At 43.8% G+C, this 20,084-nt stretch overlaps 1 protein-coding gene across 1 annotated transcript; it reads right to left on the bottom strand.

Annotated features, from left to right (window-relative positions):
- Nucleotides 1-6,199: 6,199 nt before the first annotated feature.
- LOC121197382 (intraflagellar transport protein 43 homolog A) lies at nt 6,200-19,624 on the bottom strand. Its single transcript, XM_041060971.1, has 9 exons — nt 19,546-19,624; nt 18,177-18,278; nt 15,511-15,581; nt 12,939-12,974; nt 12,035-12,081; nt 8,076-8,148; nt 7,204-7,279; nt 7,004-7,066; nt 6,200-6,749 (listed from the first exon to the last, which is right to left on the bottom strand). The coding sequence occupies exons 1-9, from the start codon at nt 19,588-19,590 to the stop codon at nt 6,639-6,641; spliced, it is 624 nt and encodes a 207-aa protein (XP_040916905.1). The 5' UTR covers nt 19,591-19,624; the 3' UTR covers nt 6,200-6,638.
- Between the last annotated feature and the right edge of the window lie 460 nt (nt 19,625-20,084).

Raw genomic sequence — 20,084 nt, 5'->3', positions numbered from 1 at the left:
CAGGAGGTCCTATCGTAAACCTGGAGACAGACCGTACAGCTGAGGACACACACGCGTATTAGTGCAAGGGCTGGGCTGATTACAGCTCCTTCACTGTCCTCATCAAGAGCAGCACAGACCACAGTCAGAGACGAGAGGCCTCAAACACACACACACACAGTGCATACAATAATCTGTCCTATTGCACACACATACAGTACATACTGTACTTATAAACACACACAAGCACAAACAAACACACAGACAAACAGACACACACACACACACAGACACACAGTGACAGCCTCCTCAGACAGCCTCAGAGCTCAGGCAGGTCCCTGCCATTATCCCGTCCTCTACCCTAAACACGCAGTTTTAATTTCAAAGCTCTGATTAGCTGATGATTGCATGACAGCCGCCGACCAGGTTCCCTTTTCGCCCGGCTCCCAGACTGCAACTCAATCATGCCCAATTAGTGGGTCCCCAAACACTCTCTCTTATTAGAGGACTCATAATCGACTCATTGTGTCCTGATTTGGCAAATAAATCACTCTGGAGGCTGCTGACTCCCCTCCCCCCCTCTTCCCCCCTTTTCTCTCTCCCCCACTTCTCTCACTGTCTTTCACTGCCCACTCCCCTTCTTTTCCTTGTCCAGGGGTTCAGTGACAACGTTTTCAGGCGTGCTTTTCATTGGAGCTGACAGTTTGAGCAACGCTGGACTCTTTTTTTTTTTCTTTTTTTTTTTTATTCCCCCTGAAGAATGAAGAATAATTTAGCAGCTAAGGCAAGGCAGGCAGCATGCGGGTGTCCTTGTCCTACAAGGTTAAGAATCCATTCCATCTGAGCAAGAAAGGAGTGAATTAAAATAAATGATGGCCAGATATTTATTGCAAGTTTGTAGATGAAGCCAAGTCACTCCAGTGGACCGGCGGGGCCTGGGCTGCCAGTGGCTCAGCGTAGCCGAGTGACCTCCCTGCCTCTCCCTGCCTAACTGGGGAATAACACTCAATGTCACATTACTCCTATCCTGTATTTGATATATTTATTTATATCTCTCTATATATTTATATCTATGAATGCATGTGTTGGGGACATCAGGGCAAATGAGATAGCAGGACATATATGAAATTATCTGGTTGGGGGGATGCTAAAAATAATTGTAATTTTATTGAAAGAGGGGAATTCTTGGGAAACCTGAGCTTTGGAGACACAGACAAGGAGATCCTGAATGAGACAGGACAGGAAACAGGAAGACACTAACGTCCTTCAGTCTTGGACACACAAAAGTCAAGGCCAGTCTGACATACTGTAAGTGTACCTAGTTGTTTAGTTAAAGGTTAGGCCCACTAACAGATGCTGATGATAATGTTGCATTTTGAATTTCTAAGGAAAAATCTGTTGTCAGTGGGGCCCACAAGTAGAGAGGGCCTTCAAAAATGAATTAGACTTATTTTATTAAAAAGAAGGCAGGGTTCAGTGCAGTATTCCTTCCCAGAATTCATAGCTACGTGCACTTCCTCAGGACATGAGAGCTTTACAGACTCAGCGGGTGGACCAGCTTGAGCCAGGGAGCTTGCAGAGCACTGGGAGGCCTGTGATGTTGCACGCATGCAGGAAACCAGTGGACTGTGATGTAGTGGACTGATGGAGTCAGACCCAGAGAGTAGATTTAGCAGTGTCCCACTGTGACAGTGAGCTCCCTCCTCAGGCTCAAACAGCTTCTCCTGCAGCAGCAGATCCTGTGAAGTCACCTCAGGATGCTGCTTTCCTTTATCCAAACCAAACCAAGCTTTTTCACCTGTCTCCCACCCCCCATTCTTCCAAGGGCTGTGAGAGTGTGTGTGTGTGTATTGAGTGGTCATTAGTCTCTGTTTACAGTGGAGAGAGTCTGGCCAGCTGGCATGTGACGTGTGATGTGCCTGGCTGTGGTCTACCACTGTGAGACCCCCGTGGCAGAGTCGTGGAGGCCCAGCAACCCCCTTCCCCAGGCAGGCCGCAGAGACCGCGGCGAGCCCTCGGCAGATGGAGCCTCTAGCTCTTCTCGTCTCTTTTCCGCAAGCAAAGAAGAGGTGGAGCGAGCGCTGGAGGTGGGAATGGCCCTGGCCCCCATCACAGATGCCAGGAGAAGGCTGAGACTCTGGCGAGGCCCTGCTGGGAGGGTGCTGGGCCGGAACAGGTGCAATCTCAGCCCCTCGATCCCCTCTGTCAGCACCTCAGTGGTGGAGCCAGCGCTCTCTTCCTGTCCTCGCTCCTTCTCATTCACACACTTGAGAGGTGTTGTGGGGCTGCATCCAGCCCCTCCCTCCACCCAGCAATAAATCCAAGCACCAAAAATTAGGGCCAGACACAGTTCTCTTGCTGCCTTGTGACTTCCTCTTATAAGGCACAAAAATAAAAAAGTACCAAGTTCAAAACACAGTAGCAGAAGTGTATGTTTGTGACCCTCAGAGGGCAAACAGTGGAGTTGTGTTGACTCAGGCGTTTTCCTCTGCTGGCCATGATAAGCTCCTCGGCTGACCCCGCCACTGCCAGAGGGCCAGCACAACCACTCTCCCATCAGCCCTTGCTTTATCGCCAGCAGCTACAAGACAAAGAGGTTCTGCTGTATACCTGGCTGCAGCCGGCATCCTGCAAGATGGAAAGAGTTTATGACAGAAGGGGGTGGGTGGTGAGGCCCAACAGGCCACCTTGACCTGTCCCTGCTCAGAGGACCTTGGTGAACCTTTTCCCATTGCCCCCAGCCCCCCACAGTGACCTGGACACTTCCAACCGCCACTGAGTTATTATCATAATTTCCCGGAGAGGCATTGTGGGGCCTCCATGACTAGAGAGGCATCCGTGTTTTACAGAATGTTTTGTGTTTTATTGCCTTTAAGTCACTCATAGGCCAGAGGAGCGGGCCCACAATGATAAGAAAACCAGTCATGTGAAAAATGAAGGACCTCGCTTTCGGGACTGAGAGGTGAAGAAGGGAAATAATAAAATACATGACAAATGTGGAGCTCGACTGTATTTCATGTTCAAACCCGTCTCACCTTCCAACCCTCAGCCGCACTAAAAACATATGAGGGGAAATAATAATAATGAATTCAGCCAATCTCACAGTTACAAAAAGAACAGAAGCTTTTTTTAAACCCCCTCCACCACCCCACCACCCCCCACACACACACACACCTCATGGTTTATACTTGAAAAAAACACTCCCGGCCCTCTCACTCCCCCTCCCGGGTCCTTTGACAACATGACGGTCGTAAGATGCCCAGGGGCATTCCAAGCTGCCACCGTCCCCGCCATTTCATGTCCGAGCCCACCTGGGGTAAACAAAAAAGGACTTGGAGCGATAGAATATTAACTAAAGAAGAGAGGGGAAAAATAGCACTGACAAAACTAAAAATACTTTTCAACCTGTCAAACTTTAGGGTCTTAAAAAATATCACTTTCATTGTCTCTTTTGTGCAGTAATTCCCCCTCCTCGCCCACAATCCCCCGCAGGCTTTTAAAGGTGCAGTATATGAAAAATAAAACATCTGTTTAATCCAGCTATTTCAAAGGCAAATCCCCTTTTGATCAAAAAATGATATTGATCTGGCTTGTGTGGCGAGGATTTCTCCTTTAAACTTGAAATATCATGGAGTCTTTGTGGCAAATCAATACAGTGGCTGCTTTTTGAGGCTTGCTTCAAAGGGCACAAGATCCATTTGAATATGGTTGCATTTGCATTTATTATTTCTACCGTCAGAATTCAAATTGACCTTGCATATATTTATGTTATAAATTAATGTGTAAAACATGATCTCGCCCTGGCGTAAAAATGAGGATGTCTTTATGTTCTTGCCTTTTTAAACTTTTAAATCATCCTCTTGTGGCTGGTTCATGGCACCCAACTGTGATGCAGTGCTGGCCAGGTCAGCGACAGGGAACCTGTGACAGGCACGCGGCCCCTGGTGGAATGAACTGGTCCTAATATTTCTTGAGCTTTAGCGTGTCTGTCCTCACCCCTCACTCTGAGTCTAAGGGGCCCCGACACCGGGCCCCAGCTATCTCCACATCTCCCCATTTTCTTTAATTACACCTCAGCATATTGCTTTTGGGCCATATGGAAGGCAGATATTGAGACCAGATAAGATGTATAAACTTCTGTCAACACCACAGTATATTAGGTAGAGCTGGAAGCATATTATCTCTACTCTATCCTTCCAATTAGCGCCCAATATCAAAATACATTAAGACAAGCCTGTCGACGAGGAGCAGGGGAGCACTGCATTAATGGGGCCTTCGTCCGTTTTTTTTTTGTTTTTTTTTTATTAAAATTGTATTACTTCCTTGCATTTGTTCTCTTTGCCACAAAATGAAAAGTCATTTCCACCAAGGGACCCAATAAAAACACAGATAAATTACCCTTTTAAACCCAGTGGCCTGAGAAATCTGTGTGCCCAGCTGGTCCATACTGGCCTCAAGGTTTTACAGTGGGTCTTAAGTAACAAAACTGCTGCTTTAAAACTAAACAGTGTAGATTCACATGAGAAAACTCCTTTGTTTGTGTAAGCTCTGAGATTTGGTGTGCCGTGGTGTCGCATATGCCCCATCAAATCAAAGGATTTTAAAACTCTGCATCATTACTGGAATATTTTGAGTGAAATATGGGATTACAAACGCACGCGTTGGAGCAATGTGGATTTTTACAACCGTAATGGCTCCCATTATTTTAATAGAAAAATGTCAAGGAAAAACAAATGACACCCTAAACCCATGTGAGGCCTGTATCGTCTGATCTGATATACACAGCATCAACGTGGCCTCGGTGACGGCTAACCTCACAGTGACACCATGTTCATCTGAAAGCTGCCATCATAATCACAAAGATGTTTAACAACACAACTGTCTTCCTCACTAGGAATAATGTAGATATTGTAGCAGTTGAAGAGATCGAATTCAATGCACCCAGACAGTGAGAGGTCACTCTGAGCCTGACTGCAGCATCAGGACGTACTGTATACACTGAGACACATGGAGGGAATAAAGGAGGAGGAGAGAGCAGCAGGATGAGGGAGTGGAGAGAGGTCACTTTGAGAAGCTGGATGCAAGCACATGCCAAACAGCGTCTCTGGATCTCTCTCTCTCTCTCTTTCTATAATCCCCTCTCTGATCCACCGATGCTGGGGCCAATCATTTGAGGCCGGCCACAACCCGTGATCACTGGGCCCTAATCTGAGTCCCCGGCCCGTCCGCAGTCCACCTCAGACAGCACCGGCCGGCTGCCAGCAGAGGAGTGGCAGGCTTAGCCTTCTCCAGAGAGACAGCTAGAGGTTGTCTCTACATGGATGGGCACTTCGCAGCTCGGCAGGGGCGGGAGGAAGGGGCAACATAGCAGCTGCTCAGGGCATATGGGCAGAATTCATTAAGTCTGGCTAAATAAGCCAATTGTGCGGGCGGTAAAAAAAAGTGTGCGTTTGTATGTCTGATAGAGAAACAGAAACAGAGATCACTCACTGAATTTGAGCGCTGAGCTTAAATATTCAGCCACACAAATATTCTGAGCACAAATATCCTGTGTGACAGCTTTGTCCTGAGGTATTACACTCGATGAAGTTGATTCAAGGCCCACCAAATGAAAAAAATCTGGATCTATTTGTGATGGGCAGTGATTGAGCTGTTAGATGCATAGATCGTGTGTCCTTGAGGACTTTGGTGTGCATCTCCAAATGCCATGAGACTGCTCTCGGCCTCAGAAATAAACCTAATCACAATCTGTAAATGTTACAGCTGTTTCCCTAATAGACCTGGCCTGACTTTGGAGGACTGCTTTTATATTCACACACATGAACCAAAGACTAAATTGAATGCTGATACATGCGAGCAGCACATGTTGAAGGCACGGTTTACAATGTGTTTCATAAATTATATCAAAGTTTGTGCCACTGTGTGAGATACAACGTCATGTGGCCTGTCATGTGCTGTCCGCTCTTTATTCAGAGTTATCACATTGGTGTGAGGAATCTCTATTTCTTTCACTTTAAAGAACACATACCTGACACCAGTAGCTGTCTCCTGCCAGACTTACATCCATTTCTCTTTATCCAGCAAAAGGTATAATGTATGCTAATCCCCCTGATGTCAATAGGAACTCTGTTCAATGCATTTGAGATAATAGTGAAGAAGGGGTTGCTCCTATCGAAGAGCTGGAAGATAAAGTCAATGGCACAGTCAATAACAATAAGGTTGTAGGCTTTAATGAGGAATGTTAATTTGAACACAATCAACTGGATTTCAGCTTAGCTGATTATCAACCTTGGACTTGTATGAGGGTGTTGATAATGCTGGCAGTACAAGGAGGGCATATTTGGGACAGTTATTTTCAGGAGGGGCTTTTCGAACAAAATCAGTTTGCCTTTTGGCTGTTTTAGTTAAAAACTAACAAACAAAAAAGGGTGAAGTTCAAAAGCCTAAACAAAGCTGTCAGCCTACATAGCACGGTTAACTGAACAGTGAATTTATTTAGAAAACACGAGAAATCTTGTATATACACTTTACAGAATATAAATCCTGGATAACAAACAGTAATTAAAGTTAATATAACCAAAGTCACTGGCCCTTCTGTGTAATGGACATTCACCCAGTTCCCACTGGAGCCATTTAAAGTCTCAGTCCAAACCTCCTCCTCATGTTACAGGCAAAGCGGCCTGATCCTCACTCTCTCCTTGATCCCATTCCATCAGCAGCTCTGAGGACACCTCTGTAAACAGATGATCCCAGTCCCAGCTCACATCATCCTGCAGTGCAAGAGAGAGACAAAAAAAAAGAGAGAGGGAGTAAAGCAGAATTAAAGACATAGCAAGACAGAGCATGGGGAGCAGAGGGAGCAAAGAGAGGAGAATGGGGGAAGGAGAGCAGAGGGTGTTAATGTACACATCATAAATCTTGATTACCTGGGAGACAGAGTGGCAACCTCCCCTGGTGCTCCAGAAACAGCTGGACAGGCCTTCGCTGGGAGCTCACAAGCTATATTTACTAAAAACTCACTCACCTCTTTCACCTCCTGCTCTGGCGCTAAAACCTTGGTGAGGAGCTTCAAGTCAATCTCTCCGTCCTGAAGAAAGAGTGCAGTAAAATTCACTGAGCTTGCACAAACAGGGATGATGTTGATTGCAAACTTAAATGGACCACCTTGACGAGAAGAGACGTGAGAATATTAAACACATATAAAAATAAATGTTCTTGACTTACTAAGGTCTGAAAGGCAGAGTAATACTTCAGATCGTTGTCCAGATCTTTGTAGGTCAATACCCGGTTCACCTGGACGCTAACAGAGTGACAGGAAGTCAGAAGAGGCCTCTGACACACTAAGAGACTTGTATTTTAAATGGGACAACATGTCACAAAGAAACAGTAGCCGTCCTGACTGCAGTGCTTTCACGTTGCTAGCAAGCCATGACTGAGAAGTGGCTTTCGAGAAGTTTGGAGTTTGTGCACAATGAGGCTCCAAGACTTCAAGCAAAGACCACAGAGAGCAGGAGATGGTTGCCAAGTGGTAAACGCTTCAAATTGAAACCCAGCTGCTTATCTGTGGGTTGGAATTAAGTGAGGGGGGGGCCTCTCAAAGTGGCCGGGGCCTAGCAGTGCATGCCAGTCCTACTTACTGCACATTACACGCTACATTGCCCCCGCAATGAGTTCAATGTGGATATTATCTCGCACAGAGAGCAAGCCCCAGCCTAATAACCTCCACCGCTGTCATAGCCTTGCTACATATTCGACACATGTCGGCGTGTCTCTCACTGCCCTGTAAATCAAAGGGCCCAGTTAGTAAGGACCCTGGTAACAGAGTTGCATAAATCACACCCAACTGTTATTTCTCCATTTCAGCCGGTAAAGCAAGACACTCTGCAATGGCACGAGTAGAGGACAGGTAACCATCAAAGTCACCAGAGCAGGCTACAGATCTGATGCCCTGCGCACGGACAGAGGTTAACTGTCATACATGGGTCTGGGGAAACATGCCGTGTGTGAATGTGAATGTGTGTGTGTGTGTGTGCATACGAATACTGAGCGATCAGGATCAGTTTCTAAGAGTTTAAAGAGTTTAAAGCATACACTACCTTGGTGGAGCTGCAACTTGCATGGTGAGGTCTTCTTCTTGTACTTCTTCAAGGTCTGGAATCACTGGAATATCTAAACACCAAAGACAGAGACCACAACATTTGACAGAGGATCTGATTACCTTTTAAACTGAGTGAGAAAATCTAACTGGTAGCCAGATGACAGAATCATTCATAAAAAATACAGTAAACCCCCTGTGTATGGCTTCTAGAAGTGTGCATTTTCATGTGTGTATGTTTATGTGAGACCATGTCTGTGTGGCACTTTCTCCCCTCCCTCTCTCTTGCTACATCCTCATAAGAGCTGCCCTGTCACAATAGCCATGCGGCCATGAATATTCAGGAGGCGAGGCGGCAGCTCTTCCTGCTGTGAGAGGGCCGCTGGCCAGGGGCTCCCCAGAAAGCACCCCCTGCTACCTTAGCATTTGGGCCCTGTCAGCGCCGCCCACCCCCAGGACCCGCAGTGGCCGGTAGGCCGACCTCCATGTCCACTCTGCCACTCCGACTGGGGCGGCATCCAGCCATGTGCAAGAGTATTTGCTTGCGGGCCCATCTGTGTGGGGTCGGAAGTCACAGTGCGGCCTGGCAGGGGCTGCGGTGCCAGGAGCCGCCAGCCCGCTGCTCAAACAGTGGGAACCCACTTTAATTGGCAAAACGCAACAGGACAGAGGATGGCTCCACTCCCAAGAAGGACAGGGCAAACTTTCACAGCATTTTTCAGATGGACATTTGTTGGAGCAGGGAAATAAGGGAGGCATAATCAGGGATGTAGAAGCATTGGCTGGAAATGAGATAAACGCTTAATGGTGATAAAGAGACTGACTGAAATGCGTTTGGTTAAGTAAAGTCAGAGTATACCTAAAAAAGAATGTACATTTAGCTGTGCAGACAGTTACCAAAAACTACAGAGACTTCACAGGTGTCCTTATAGAAACTGTACTAACTCTGAGTGTGATGTGTCTTTCCTGGGCAATATTTTCTGGGGAGGCAGTAGACTGCACATCCTTATTAGCTCTACAGCCGACAGTGACATGGACAGAGAGCGGGGAAGAGGAAGCAAACGAAGAGCAAGGAACAGACAGATAGTGAGGGGAAAAAGGAGAGCTGGACTGCAAGAGGAGGGTTGTCAGTAATCTCTAACCACAGTACTGCACCCTGAGGGGAAAGTCAATAGAGGAGCTAAATAGAGGTGAAGAGATGGAAGTCTGCATCTGATGTGAGGAAATATCTTGGCATCTATGTCACCGTTCCTTCAAAATAACTCCTGAAAATAAAGTGGAGCTGAAGAAATGTATCGATCATCGATGGAACGCCACATTTCTGTACTCCCTAAAAGTTATGAAGTGTTCGAATGAAGAGAAATTATTTTGATTCTGTACATATTTCTCAGACAGAGGAAGAATTCTGCAGACAACTTGGTCAAAGCCTAACCCATCAACTTTCCACAGATAACAAAACCTTCCCCTCTGTTGATAACTTATTTCTTTCTCTTTTTTAATTAAACCAAATTAAAAATGCCACGCTCGTTTAGCCGCTGACAAGATTCATCTGTGTTTCTGATATCCAAATAAATGCAGGCGCGGGTATTTCATATTCATGAGGCCCCGGTGACACTTTGTCCTCTCATTTACAAAGCACAGCGTTCAGCAGAATCCGTCCCCCCTGGACCCCCAATCAAATTTAATGGTCTTAGCGCAATGACATCAAAAAGCCTTGCTGTCCGACTCTTTGCAAACAGCTTCCCGGGTTGTCTATCCGTCCACACACATACCCTTTTTCATTTCAGCCACTAATGCACTATTAACACACACCATGAGAGTTCAATGTGAAGCACAGAGTCGCATGTTGTCTATATGCAAAGTCTATTATCAAGTGGAAAAAGGAACAACATTTTTAAATGAGCTTCAAATACAACCTAATACTGGAGGTCAAGCAGGGCCTCAAAGCAGCTGCAAACAAGCAACTGCTTTCTTCTGCAGCAAAGGGCAACTCCATCAGGAGGAGAAATCTCTCCTCAGCACAGCACACATCACCTACTCTGGCTTCCTTCCCTCGGTTGGACATGTATCAATGTGGCTTTTGTCTGGCAGCGAGCAGGCCACGCATACCCTTATTACACGGCCGCGTCCGGCTTCCCCGCTGAAGCATGTAAATATCAAAAGGGGATAATTTGCTGTGAATGTAGACACACTCCCGGCAGGCACACGCCAGTCAGCGACTTTGGAGAGAGCAGGATGTCTCTCCACATCACCACGCAAGGGGTACAGTCAAATGATTACCTAGGCACAGAATCCATTTGAAACAGCTTATGGGACAAAATTCAACACATCACTGACTAAGAGTAAGACACTGAGACATGAAACACATGAGTGTGTTTGCGATACTGGTGCTATTTTAAGTGACCAGCAGGAGGCTGTGGGGGCAGCTGATGGGGAGATGGGAGCAGGGGACTGAGCTAGCCTTCTCTCTCTCTTTCTCCCTCTGTGCTTGTAGCCAGTGGACATAAGGGATAAGGGTAGGGGACATAATCAAGATCGCAAGGGCTATCTCACTAACCCTCAGCACTGTAATTTCCAATGCCCCTGCCTCGGGCTCTGTATTAAGAGGTCTCCCTCCACAGAGTAATAATCTTTCCGGTGGCATTAACTGCAAGAGAACCAAACCTCTGGACTCTTCATATTGTCAGCACACTGGCCATTTTAGCCTGGTGCTGACAATATGTGTGTGTGTGTGTGTGTGTGTGTATATGTAAATGTAATAGAAATAGAGACTATTATTAAAAAAAAAAAACCTACAGTAACTTAGACCCAGCAGTTTATCTTGGCAGTTCATTCTTATTTATCATTTTCACTTTTTTAAAACATTTGTAATAATTTTCCCACTTTCAAAAACATGCATCTGCAATTGAGAATTTAAAATGCAAAATAAAATACAGTGTACAATATTGTAGCGAAGAAGGGTGAAATTTACACTAGAGCTGAGTGAGTTTAGTATTATTTTTTACTATCTCTCAAATCATCATCATCATGGGCTCATGGTTCTCAGGAGAAAATGATAACAATAAATGACAAAAAGTTAAATATTTCAATAAAACCCTAAAGAATCGTTTGACTTTATGGGATGAAAATGAATTTCATCAATTTTTTTAACATATTATCACCTATTCATAGCTTCGTTTTGAGCTAAAAAAATATTTTTCTTCTTCTGCCTATTCTGAATTGCATGCATTGCCCTATTATGAATTCTGAAACATGAGTAGTAGTAACCATGACCCAAAGGTAAAGCAAAAAGGCTTAAAATCTAAAATGGTATTTGTTTATGAATCGCATTAAACAATACTGTCTGAGGTACTGATGTGATGAAGTCCTTCGGGACTGTCAGCTGAGAATTTCATGCTGTGAACCTGTCTTTCCTAAGGCAATTTTACCTATTTCCCAGCTGCTTTGCACTGCAAAATAGAACAATTATCCAAGGCAGGGCTTTACTGAAATTTCCCCCCACTCAGTCCTGACATTGTTTGTGGTGAGCAGAGTTGGGCCCTCAGGTGACTCAGTCAAAACAGCAATGTTTCCACTAGATCTGTATTCAACAGCCCCTGCCTGACACTGTGTGTGTGCATGTGTGTGACTGTGTTGCTCTGGGTGCTGAGGGAAACACTTAAATCCTGTCACAATATTCTCCATCAACGATGAATCTAACCTTATTTAATGAGCATAGGCACTTGTCACTTTCATCAAAGGGGCCGTGCTTATACAGTGTCACACTCTTGGTGGTCAAAGGCAGAGTTCTAACACATGAATACATGCTGGATCCAAAGAGAAATATGCGGTGTGAGCCTGATCTGACTGCCTGCTTATCTGCTCTACTTCCAGAGGATGAATGTGCCGGGGAGGAACTGGAGGGCTCCTCTTTACCCGTGAGGAGAGACACGGAGCGGGGGATTGCGAGGGTGCTCTTACCTCCTTCATCATCTGATCCCTGGGGAGTTTGCGGTTGCAGGCGGCGGCTGTAGAAACAGGAAGTGTGAGAGTATGAATTATTTAATGCTTTCAAAAACGGAGCCCAATGGTGAGGTCATCACAGGGAGTGAGTGAGTTGGCTCCTGGGCTACTTTCCTTTGATGATGGGCCTGTTTTGTGTCTTGTCTTTCTCTCATGGTAGACAGGACGCTTGCTCAGTATGCTCCAGTCTGACTGGACTACAGAATAGCGGCCTCTGCCAAAAGGCACTGATGGTGCTATGAGACTCTGTTGTGCTGTCTGGGTGACCAGCCTAGATACCCTGGGCAAGATCACCTCTAGGAATTTAAAAAAAAAACAAACCCAGCTGGAGCAGCAGTCTGAATAAGCCTTACTAAGAGAAGACAGTTGTGACAGAAGCACATCAGGGTTTTTTTTTCTGCAGGCTAACATCTTTAGTCTCACACAAAGCCTCTGACTGACTACGGCCGTTGAGGCACCGGGCTCAAACTGCGATGATGAGTAAAACATACACGACTGCGTCCTCCACCTGCCTCTCCTCGTGGTGATGTCTATTCTAGTCACAGAATGATGTGAGGGAGGGTGAGGGAAAAAAAATAGAATAACAGGAAAACTTGGCTCCTAACGGCAATAAAAGTGATGACAACTCAGTCACTGCTGTTTTTTAATCATGTTAAGTGATTGTTCTTGGAAGGTAGGGACTAGTTGTAACGAAGGACAATCTGAAAGTACAGCCCCATTTCCACTTCACTACAAAGGAAACAAAACATGTAAAATGACCTATTTTCTTTTTCATACACACCAAAATGTAACTGCCATTGAATTCAATCAGCAAGTGCACCAAATACACTAAAACATGGATGTGGTGTCTGAGTCAACTTACTCCTCCAGGTCCTCAGCTGCAAGTCTTCTTGAAGATCTGTATATCAGCAGAAAGAGCAACTGTTAGACACATTAAATAACATACCTTTTAGATGACATTTTACTTCCTCCAGTGTAACAGTAAGAACAAAATATATCTTCTTCTTCTGCATCTAATAATAGTAATTCTGCTATATCAGACACAGTGGGGTCTGCAGTAGTTGTGTCTTCTCTCCCCTCTGTTTTCTCAGCCTTGTCTCCTGCTGGATCAGGCAGCTATTTTCAGACCTCTCTCCATTTACACAGCTCAGCTTGATCAGAGGATGCCAGGTACCAAAATACTGTAATTCTGACACTTCTCTACCTCAACACAGTATTTTTAGCACACAGCCTGTTTTAAGAAGTGTAGCAATCAAACTTGACATCAAAGAAAAAAACAAACATTTGCTGTATTATTTTTTAAGAACCATTCAACCATATTAATCATCATATTAGAAGTGAATCAAAGCAGAGTAAGTTTTGGTATGTTTTGATTAGTGGTCTAAAAATGTGTATAAGAGTTTTTTTTTCCATGATGCCAAATGCTTTTGGTAGATCTTCTGGTTGAGTAGTGCCCCCTACTGGTTAAAGGTAATCCATTCATTATTGTGCCAGCCTTTTACTTAATGGCATTTTCACAGTTTCACACAACCAAAAATAAAGAGTACAGACCTCCAATATTCACTGACATTCAATAACTACTTTTAGTTTATACATAAATATATATGAATCTAAAACACAAGTATTAAGAGTTGCTTATTACAATAAATCAGGTCAGTTGCTTGAATTCAAATCTCTGCATACCTGTGACAGTGTTCAGAGGCTCTTGACACAATGAATATAGTATACATAACATTAGCTAGACATGCCTGGAAAACAAAGCTTGTATGTCAAAAGTGTCATCTGCACAATATGTAATCCCTAATTATTATTTTTTTAACCAAAAGAAGGATCTGCGTTCTGTTGCCCTTACTGAGGCTACTTCCTTTTATAATCCCATGTAAGGGGTTTCTGAGGGGTGTTTTTCCTTTTCAGAACTGTGCTTCTAAGGACACTGGACTTCATAAACAAAACTGTGTTGATTTTACCATCAGAGCAGATGACATTTGGATCTGCTTGTGCATAAAATGTAAAAAGGGACCTCTGAATAACTTTTTAAAATCACACCTCATCTGTCATTAATATAAAACCACAGAACTAGCATTAAAATTATAACGTATTTATTAAGTGAATTGGAAAAAGTCAAAACCTTCTTAGTGCATCTTTTTTAAGCCAGACACAAAAGGAGCTAATGATGAAAAACACAAACAGTTGACCGATTCTCAGCCAATAATCTTAATGCTGCTTTGTCTGTCTTATCCATGCTGTCTGAGCTCAGACCAACAGACTTGAAGCTGTTAGAGTCCAACCAGGCAGGGCAAAGAGGAGCTGAGGGAGCCTACCTGCCTGCCCTTGGACTGTGTCCTGTCTGGGGGGCGGGGGTGGCGACACTTAAGACACATTACAGGCCCCTTGATTAAGACTCATGTAAGGCAAAGCGATAGACATGGTAAAACTGTCTGGAAAAAGTTGTTAGGGATAAAATATATTGTGACAACCTGGTTTCAAAGGTTCATCAATAAACTGACAGATCATTTAGTGTCAATTAGAAGTGATAGATCGACAAATCCCGGGATTTCTGCGCTGGGATTAGTGGGAGGAGGACGGCGGTGATTGAGCATGAGGGGTGACATTGAAGGGAAAAGTCCTTGCCAGTTCCAGGGGGGACCATTACTTACTTTGTTTCAGAGAGGATCAATGCACGTGCAAACCCTTTTACACCTCCTGTATTTCAATCGCTTTGAGACCGGGTATCAAGCTGGGTTATGTAAAAGCAGAGAAGCGACATGCTGACCTTCTGTGAGAAAGAAAGATCTATTGAGTTTGCTGTTTTCCCTGCCTGCACTAACGGTGCAGTAAACTACGCAAATAAGCACAATTGACTGAGCATGTTCACTTCAATGCATCTCCTGTGCCCTCACCCCCTGCGAGACTGAAGAAAAGATGCACACTGGCAGGTGGAAGAGAAAGCAAGAGGTAGTTCTACAGTAGAATAAAAAGTCCCATGTTCAGTTAGTCATGTGCAGTATTTACATTTAGATTTGTTAGCTGCAGACAAAAGCTTTTGGCAAGCAGCTTCCATCTGTTCCAAATATTTCATGAATTCTCCATGTTGTACTCCCCGTGTAAAGAGCAGACTGCAGTGGTAAGGGGTGATTAAGTGGCTTGAACCCCCGTGATGAAGTGGCTAGCTGACTAACAGTGCCCTCCTGTGGCTGATGCATTAACCATGTCAATTACCGCCTTGCTCACAGATGAAGACGAATGGAGAGTTGCCTGTTCAGACAGGCTCCCTCTAACCTTGTTGATTCACTGCCTGAGTGCCAAATATGCACTGATAAATAAGCTCATTCAACAGCATGAGAGTTCATTAATAACACATAACCCAAGACCACAGCTCGAAGTCCATGCCTTCAGTTCAGCCACAGGAGATTGGGGAGGGGGGGGGTACGTACTTGGCAGATCCAGACCCAGAGCTTTCTTCTGCCCAGCCGCCCTGCCGCCGGGCCGGTTTAGGGGGAGGTGCCTGCAGGAAGAGAGAATTTCAATAGCAAACAGCTTCACTGGATGTTTACTCTCTCGCATAGAAGATATAGCATTTTAAGGTTATTAGGCTTTAATGTTGGAAAATAAAGCACAAACCTATGTTTGTTTAAAATATAGCTTTAATCTTTGTCAAAATTATTTGTCACAACAATTTTTCAACATAGTGATGAATAAGCTACATTTTCTGCTTTATGAAGGTACAAAATGCATAAATGAGACATGTAAAGACCTGTCTCAATGAGTTTTTAAAGTCTGAAATTTGCCAGTAGAGGGCTCTCTTGTCTACAGCACAAAATCAAGACCCCAACAGGAAAAAGCAGACCCCAAAGCCTTGCATTAATGTAAAAGAGCAAAAAAAGTACATTGTTTGCTTCTAATCTTGAACTCATGCTACCAAAAAGCTCATGTACAATCAACAATATGTCTGGTATGTGCAGCCCAGAGTAATCTCTATGCACTCCATTGTTTTGTTTATTACAGTTTTCAATACTGCTCATTTCCAGCACCAAAACATATGGAGCAGAGTGTGGGAACTGCCGGGGCCTGTAAGTCTGACCCTAAAATAGATTCAAAGAAAAAAAAAAGGACCCTCTCCCTCTCATTCGTTGATTCTGAAAATAGTGAACTCAGTATGCATCTCAATCCTGAGACCAGGACCCTGAAACCAGCACTTGAATGAATGAATTCCTCAAAGCGCACAAGGGTGGACACTAGACAAATGAATTAGAAGAAAGGAAAAAAACGCACAACATTTCTCATTACTAAATTGGGTCTGCTGAGAACAAAGTGCTCGTGGAGAATTTCTTCTTTCTCATTTACGATGAAAGAAGAAATAATCTTTCATGGCTGGTTCCTTTACCAAAGTCATTTATAAATCTGAATGTCATCATTAAGCAGGGCAGAGGGAGGGGGAGCCCACTCTGCTCCACTGTATATTACCATTAATCGAGAGAGCTGAGGCTGAACAAGCTCGCTCCAATTTGTGTAATTAGTAACTGTCTCTTTATTAAGACCAAGAAAGGATTACAAAAATGACAACTGAGGCGTTTTAAGCAACATTAAAAAATTCCTTCTAGTGATGTGAAATCTCCCTGATGTTTAATGTTTGGTATTTCTGACAATGTCCCATTTTCATGAGAGACAAGATAATAAGGTCAAGTGCCTGTGTCTGTGCAATAAATTCATCTGACCGTTATTTCACTCAACAAAAATGGAGAGGACGATAAGTGTCCTGAGAAACAAAACAAATCTGTGCCTTCATTTCTGCATGACCAAATATGAACCTCACAGTTGTAGTAAAATAGTTATGGCTGTTAAGGCAATTAGCTTAGCCCTTGTGGTTTCTAATTTAGGATTCTCTGATGGTCTCCAGGGCAAGGAACTTGTGGTGGCCAAACCCTACGAGCCCATAAAAGCAATTGAGTCTTTGTTTAAAAGGATGTCAGGAATGCGACCAATCAGTTGGGTATTTTAGGCAGAAGAGGCCAGGGTTGATAAACGAAGACTGCAAATAAACCCACCCAGTCGCACGACACTCTGGAAAAATGTATTGCATGCGTACAGCAGGTCAGAGAGGGCGCGAGAATACTGGTTCATACGTTAGGGAAGTTGGCCTAATTTGGGAAGATTAGCCTAAAGCATGAACATTGCTGAAATTTTTTTGCTTTGGGAATGTTGGCTGGTTTACAGTTTGCCAATCTCAGAGATGTGAGTGATTCCATAAATGCCAACGACAGTGAAGAGAAATTATTTGTTGTAACTGTCACTTATGATCTGAATTCTCTTACATGTTTTTGTCCTACATTTAGTCTAAATTTAGCATCATTACATCCAAGATGTTTCAAGATGCAGAGATCACTGAGAGGACTATGTGACAACATTTCTGCATGACTAAAAGTAATTCACATAAAATTAGGCAGCATTAAAGAGAGGGTTTATGAAAAGCAACGGTAGAGTCATCAGGGCATTTATGAGGTAATCTGCTTGCTGTTAAATCAGACAGTTCACAAGAATACAATTACAGTATTTTGTGAGTCTAAAGTTTAAAAGGGTTTTTGAGCTTGAATGAAGTAACTCTTGAAAACACTTCATGCAAGCCCATAAGATCCAATACAAACAGGACAATAAATAAAGAGCAGCTACTCAGAAAGTTCTGTGTGTACTTTAAAACCTGCTGAAGTAGGAAAATGGCAACTCAAACATCTCAAACAGCATAGATAAGCACTCCATTAAAACTTTATACCATGTGTGTCAAGTTAATGTCACTGTTTGTGCCTGTGTGAGAGGTGGTGAATATCAGCAGGTCTAGATATCAAATTCAACCAGATGAACTGATGCAAAAAATTATGTTCATGAATCCAAGACTACTGTAAATGGTATAAAGTTGATATCTGGAGCATTAGCAAAATAAGCCACACAAAGCCACCAGTTTTTTTTTTTCATTCTACCTACCTCGTCCTCATCCTTTGATTTATGTGTGAGACAAAACCAAAAGGGATATTGATGATGCTTATTGTGATATGAAATTATAACATGCCAATTATAACTACCAGTCTATGATGACATGATCACATACTTCTCCCAGTGAAGCAGAGGTGGAGGACTTCCTCACATAACGAGAATCCTCAAACGAAGACTGATCCGCAGCGAGCCGAGCCCTTCGTCCAGACTTTGCAACCTGGGAAATGTGCAGAATTAGAACACGGAAAACACATTTAGATGCCAGAAGTTGGCACTTGAAATGGCTACAAAGGACTTTGTGGTTTTGCTTTAACTGTGCTGTTTAATGGGCATACCAAATGTTGTCCAAATGTGTTTACACACAAAATACAGAAGGTCAAGTTATTCCACTTGAACAAACCTACCAGCTTAGTACTATCTTCCTTAGCAATTTTATACAACCTCCAATTTTATGAAATCACACAGTACAAACGTGGCATTACTATGTTCTATCACGCATATGTTAAGAGCATTATTCAACAAATGAGCATCTTCTCTATGAATATCCTTGAAGAATGGAGCGTCAGCTCTGCTGAAGGAACATCATTTGGCGAAAAGTGTTCTCTAATATGTTAACTCATTTATCTCTGTGTTTAAGTGGTGCCTGTTGATCTTAGCACTCTATGGGCTATAGTACCACTGGCTCAAGAAACACAAGACAGGAAGACAGTGGACATGCTAATGCTTATTGAGAGACCCGCTTTAGTAATGCTAAATCTGACTGCAGACAGAATCATTAAATGCAGTTGAGGAAAAGGCTGAGTATCCATTCTGAATTGTAGCACTGTTCTCTAAAATCATTCATTCATCATTCATTAAGCAATGTTTTTGTATGGGCCCATTCCCATTGTTAAGGAAACTGTGAAATTACAAGGAGCATTGCAGTAGTTGGGAGATGAACATTACCCCAAGCATCCTAACAAGCTGCAGTATTTCCAGCACTGGGTAAGAGTAGAACTTCAGCGATGAGAAAACTGCCTTTTATGGAGAAAGGCTGTGATAGCAGTTGAATTAAGACAGATACGACAGAGTACGGACGTTCCGTGTAAGTCTTTTGACAGGGTCATTACAGATATCCAGAAAGCCATTCGTTTGACACGGCATCACCAAAACACTGAGCTGTGCATGTCGGAAAGCTTCGGCTAGCAGGGCTAACCGTTTAGTTAACGTTAGCTGGATACTCAGAAACCACCCTCCCTGCTACTGTTGCTCAAAAGCAACAAATGGTAAAGTATCTTTGCTGGTACCAGGCAGCTTAAAAAGCTACCTCACTCCCTGACCGGCTAGTACTGAGGTTTACATTAGCTTCATAGCTAAGTGGCTAGCACTAGCCTCGCTGCACCGTTGCAGTGTGGTCTCAGCTCCGCTTACAGCGCACAACATTAATGTGACCTCTGCCCCTGTCTCCTTACTGCACTCACTGGTGATTCAAACGAGTCACTCACAGTTTTGGCCCCTCCAGCATCTCCGAGCTGAAAGTTGTCGTCCATTTCTCCCCTCCTCACTACACGGCTGGGTATGGCCAGCGTCTTCCTGGATATCAACAAGCGTCACATAGCAACGCTCTCCACGGTAACGCCAATCAGGAGGAAAGTGCGTACCCTTCAACCACTGCGAAGTCTATAGTCTATAAGTCTATAAGTCTATAAATAAATAAAAAGATAAACAAATAGCTACGAATACACAAAAAGTATTTATGATAAACTGGCTGTAATAGTTTTTCCGTTGTTTCTGACTATGATGACAATGGTGATTGACACATTTAAAAATACTGCACTGGGGATTCAAGATGTTTTTTCTCCTGGTGCACCGGAGGGCCATGCACAGCATCATAAAACAAAACACTGTCGAAGAAATGGGGTAAAGGCCAAGATATTTGCTCTGAAGAATGACCTCCGGCGTGAAAACATTTTGAGAATCAAGCTCATCCCTTGCAGGACAGCAGGGTATCTGATGTATGGGATTGTAGACAGTTGATGTCATC

The sequence above is a fragment of the Toxotes jaculatrix genome, chromosome 17 (assembly GCF_017976425.1).
Source record: "Toxotes jaculatrix isolate fToxJac2 chromosome 17, fToxJac2.pri, whole genome shotgun sequence".
NCBI classification, from domain to species: Eukaryota; Metazoa; Chordata; class Actinopteri; family Toxotidae; genus Toxotes; species Toxotes jaculatrix.
The sequence above is the reverse complement of the archived record's forward strand: the minus strand, read 5'-3'. Positions and strand labels throughout refer to the sequence as shown.

What these genes read in the sequence shown, in the direction of transcription:
- LOC121197382 (XM_041060971.1), bottom strand. Translation starts at nt 19,590, where the DNA reads ATGGACGACAACTTTCAGCTCGGAGATGCTGGAGGGGCCAAAACT. An exon ending in GGGATCAGATGATGAAGGAG is followed by an intron (nt 8,149 to 12,034) that starts GTAAGAGCACCC and finishes TTTGGTGTTTAG; the next exon opens with ATATTCCAGTGATTCCAGAC. An exon ending in CAGAGCAGGAGGTGAAAGAG is followed by an intron (nt 6,750 to 7,003) that starts GTGAGTGAGTTT and finishes CTTGCACTGCAG; the next exon opens with GATGATGTGAGCTGGGACTG.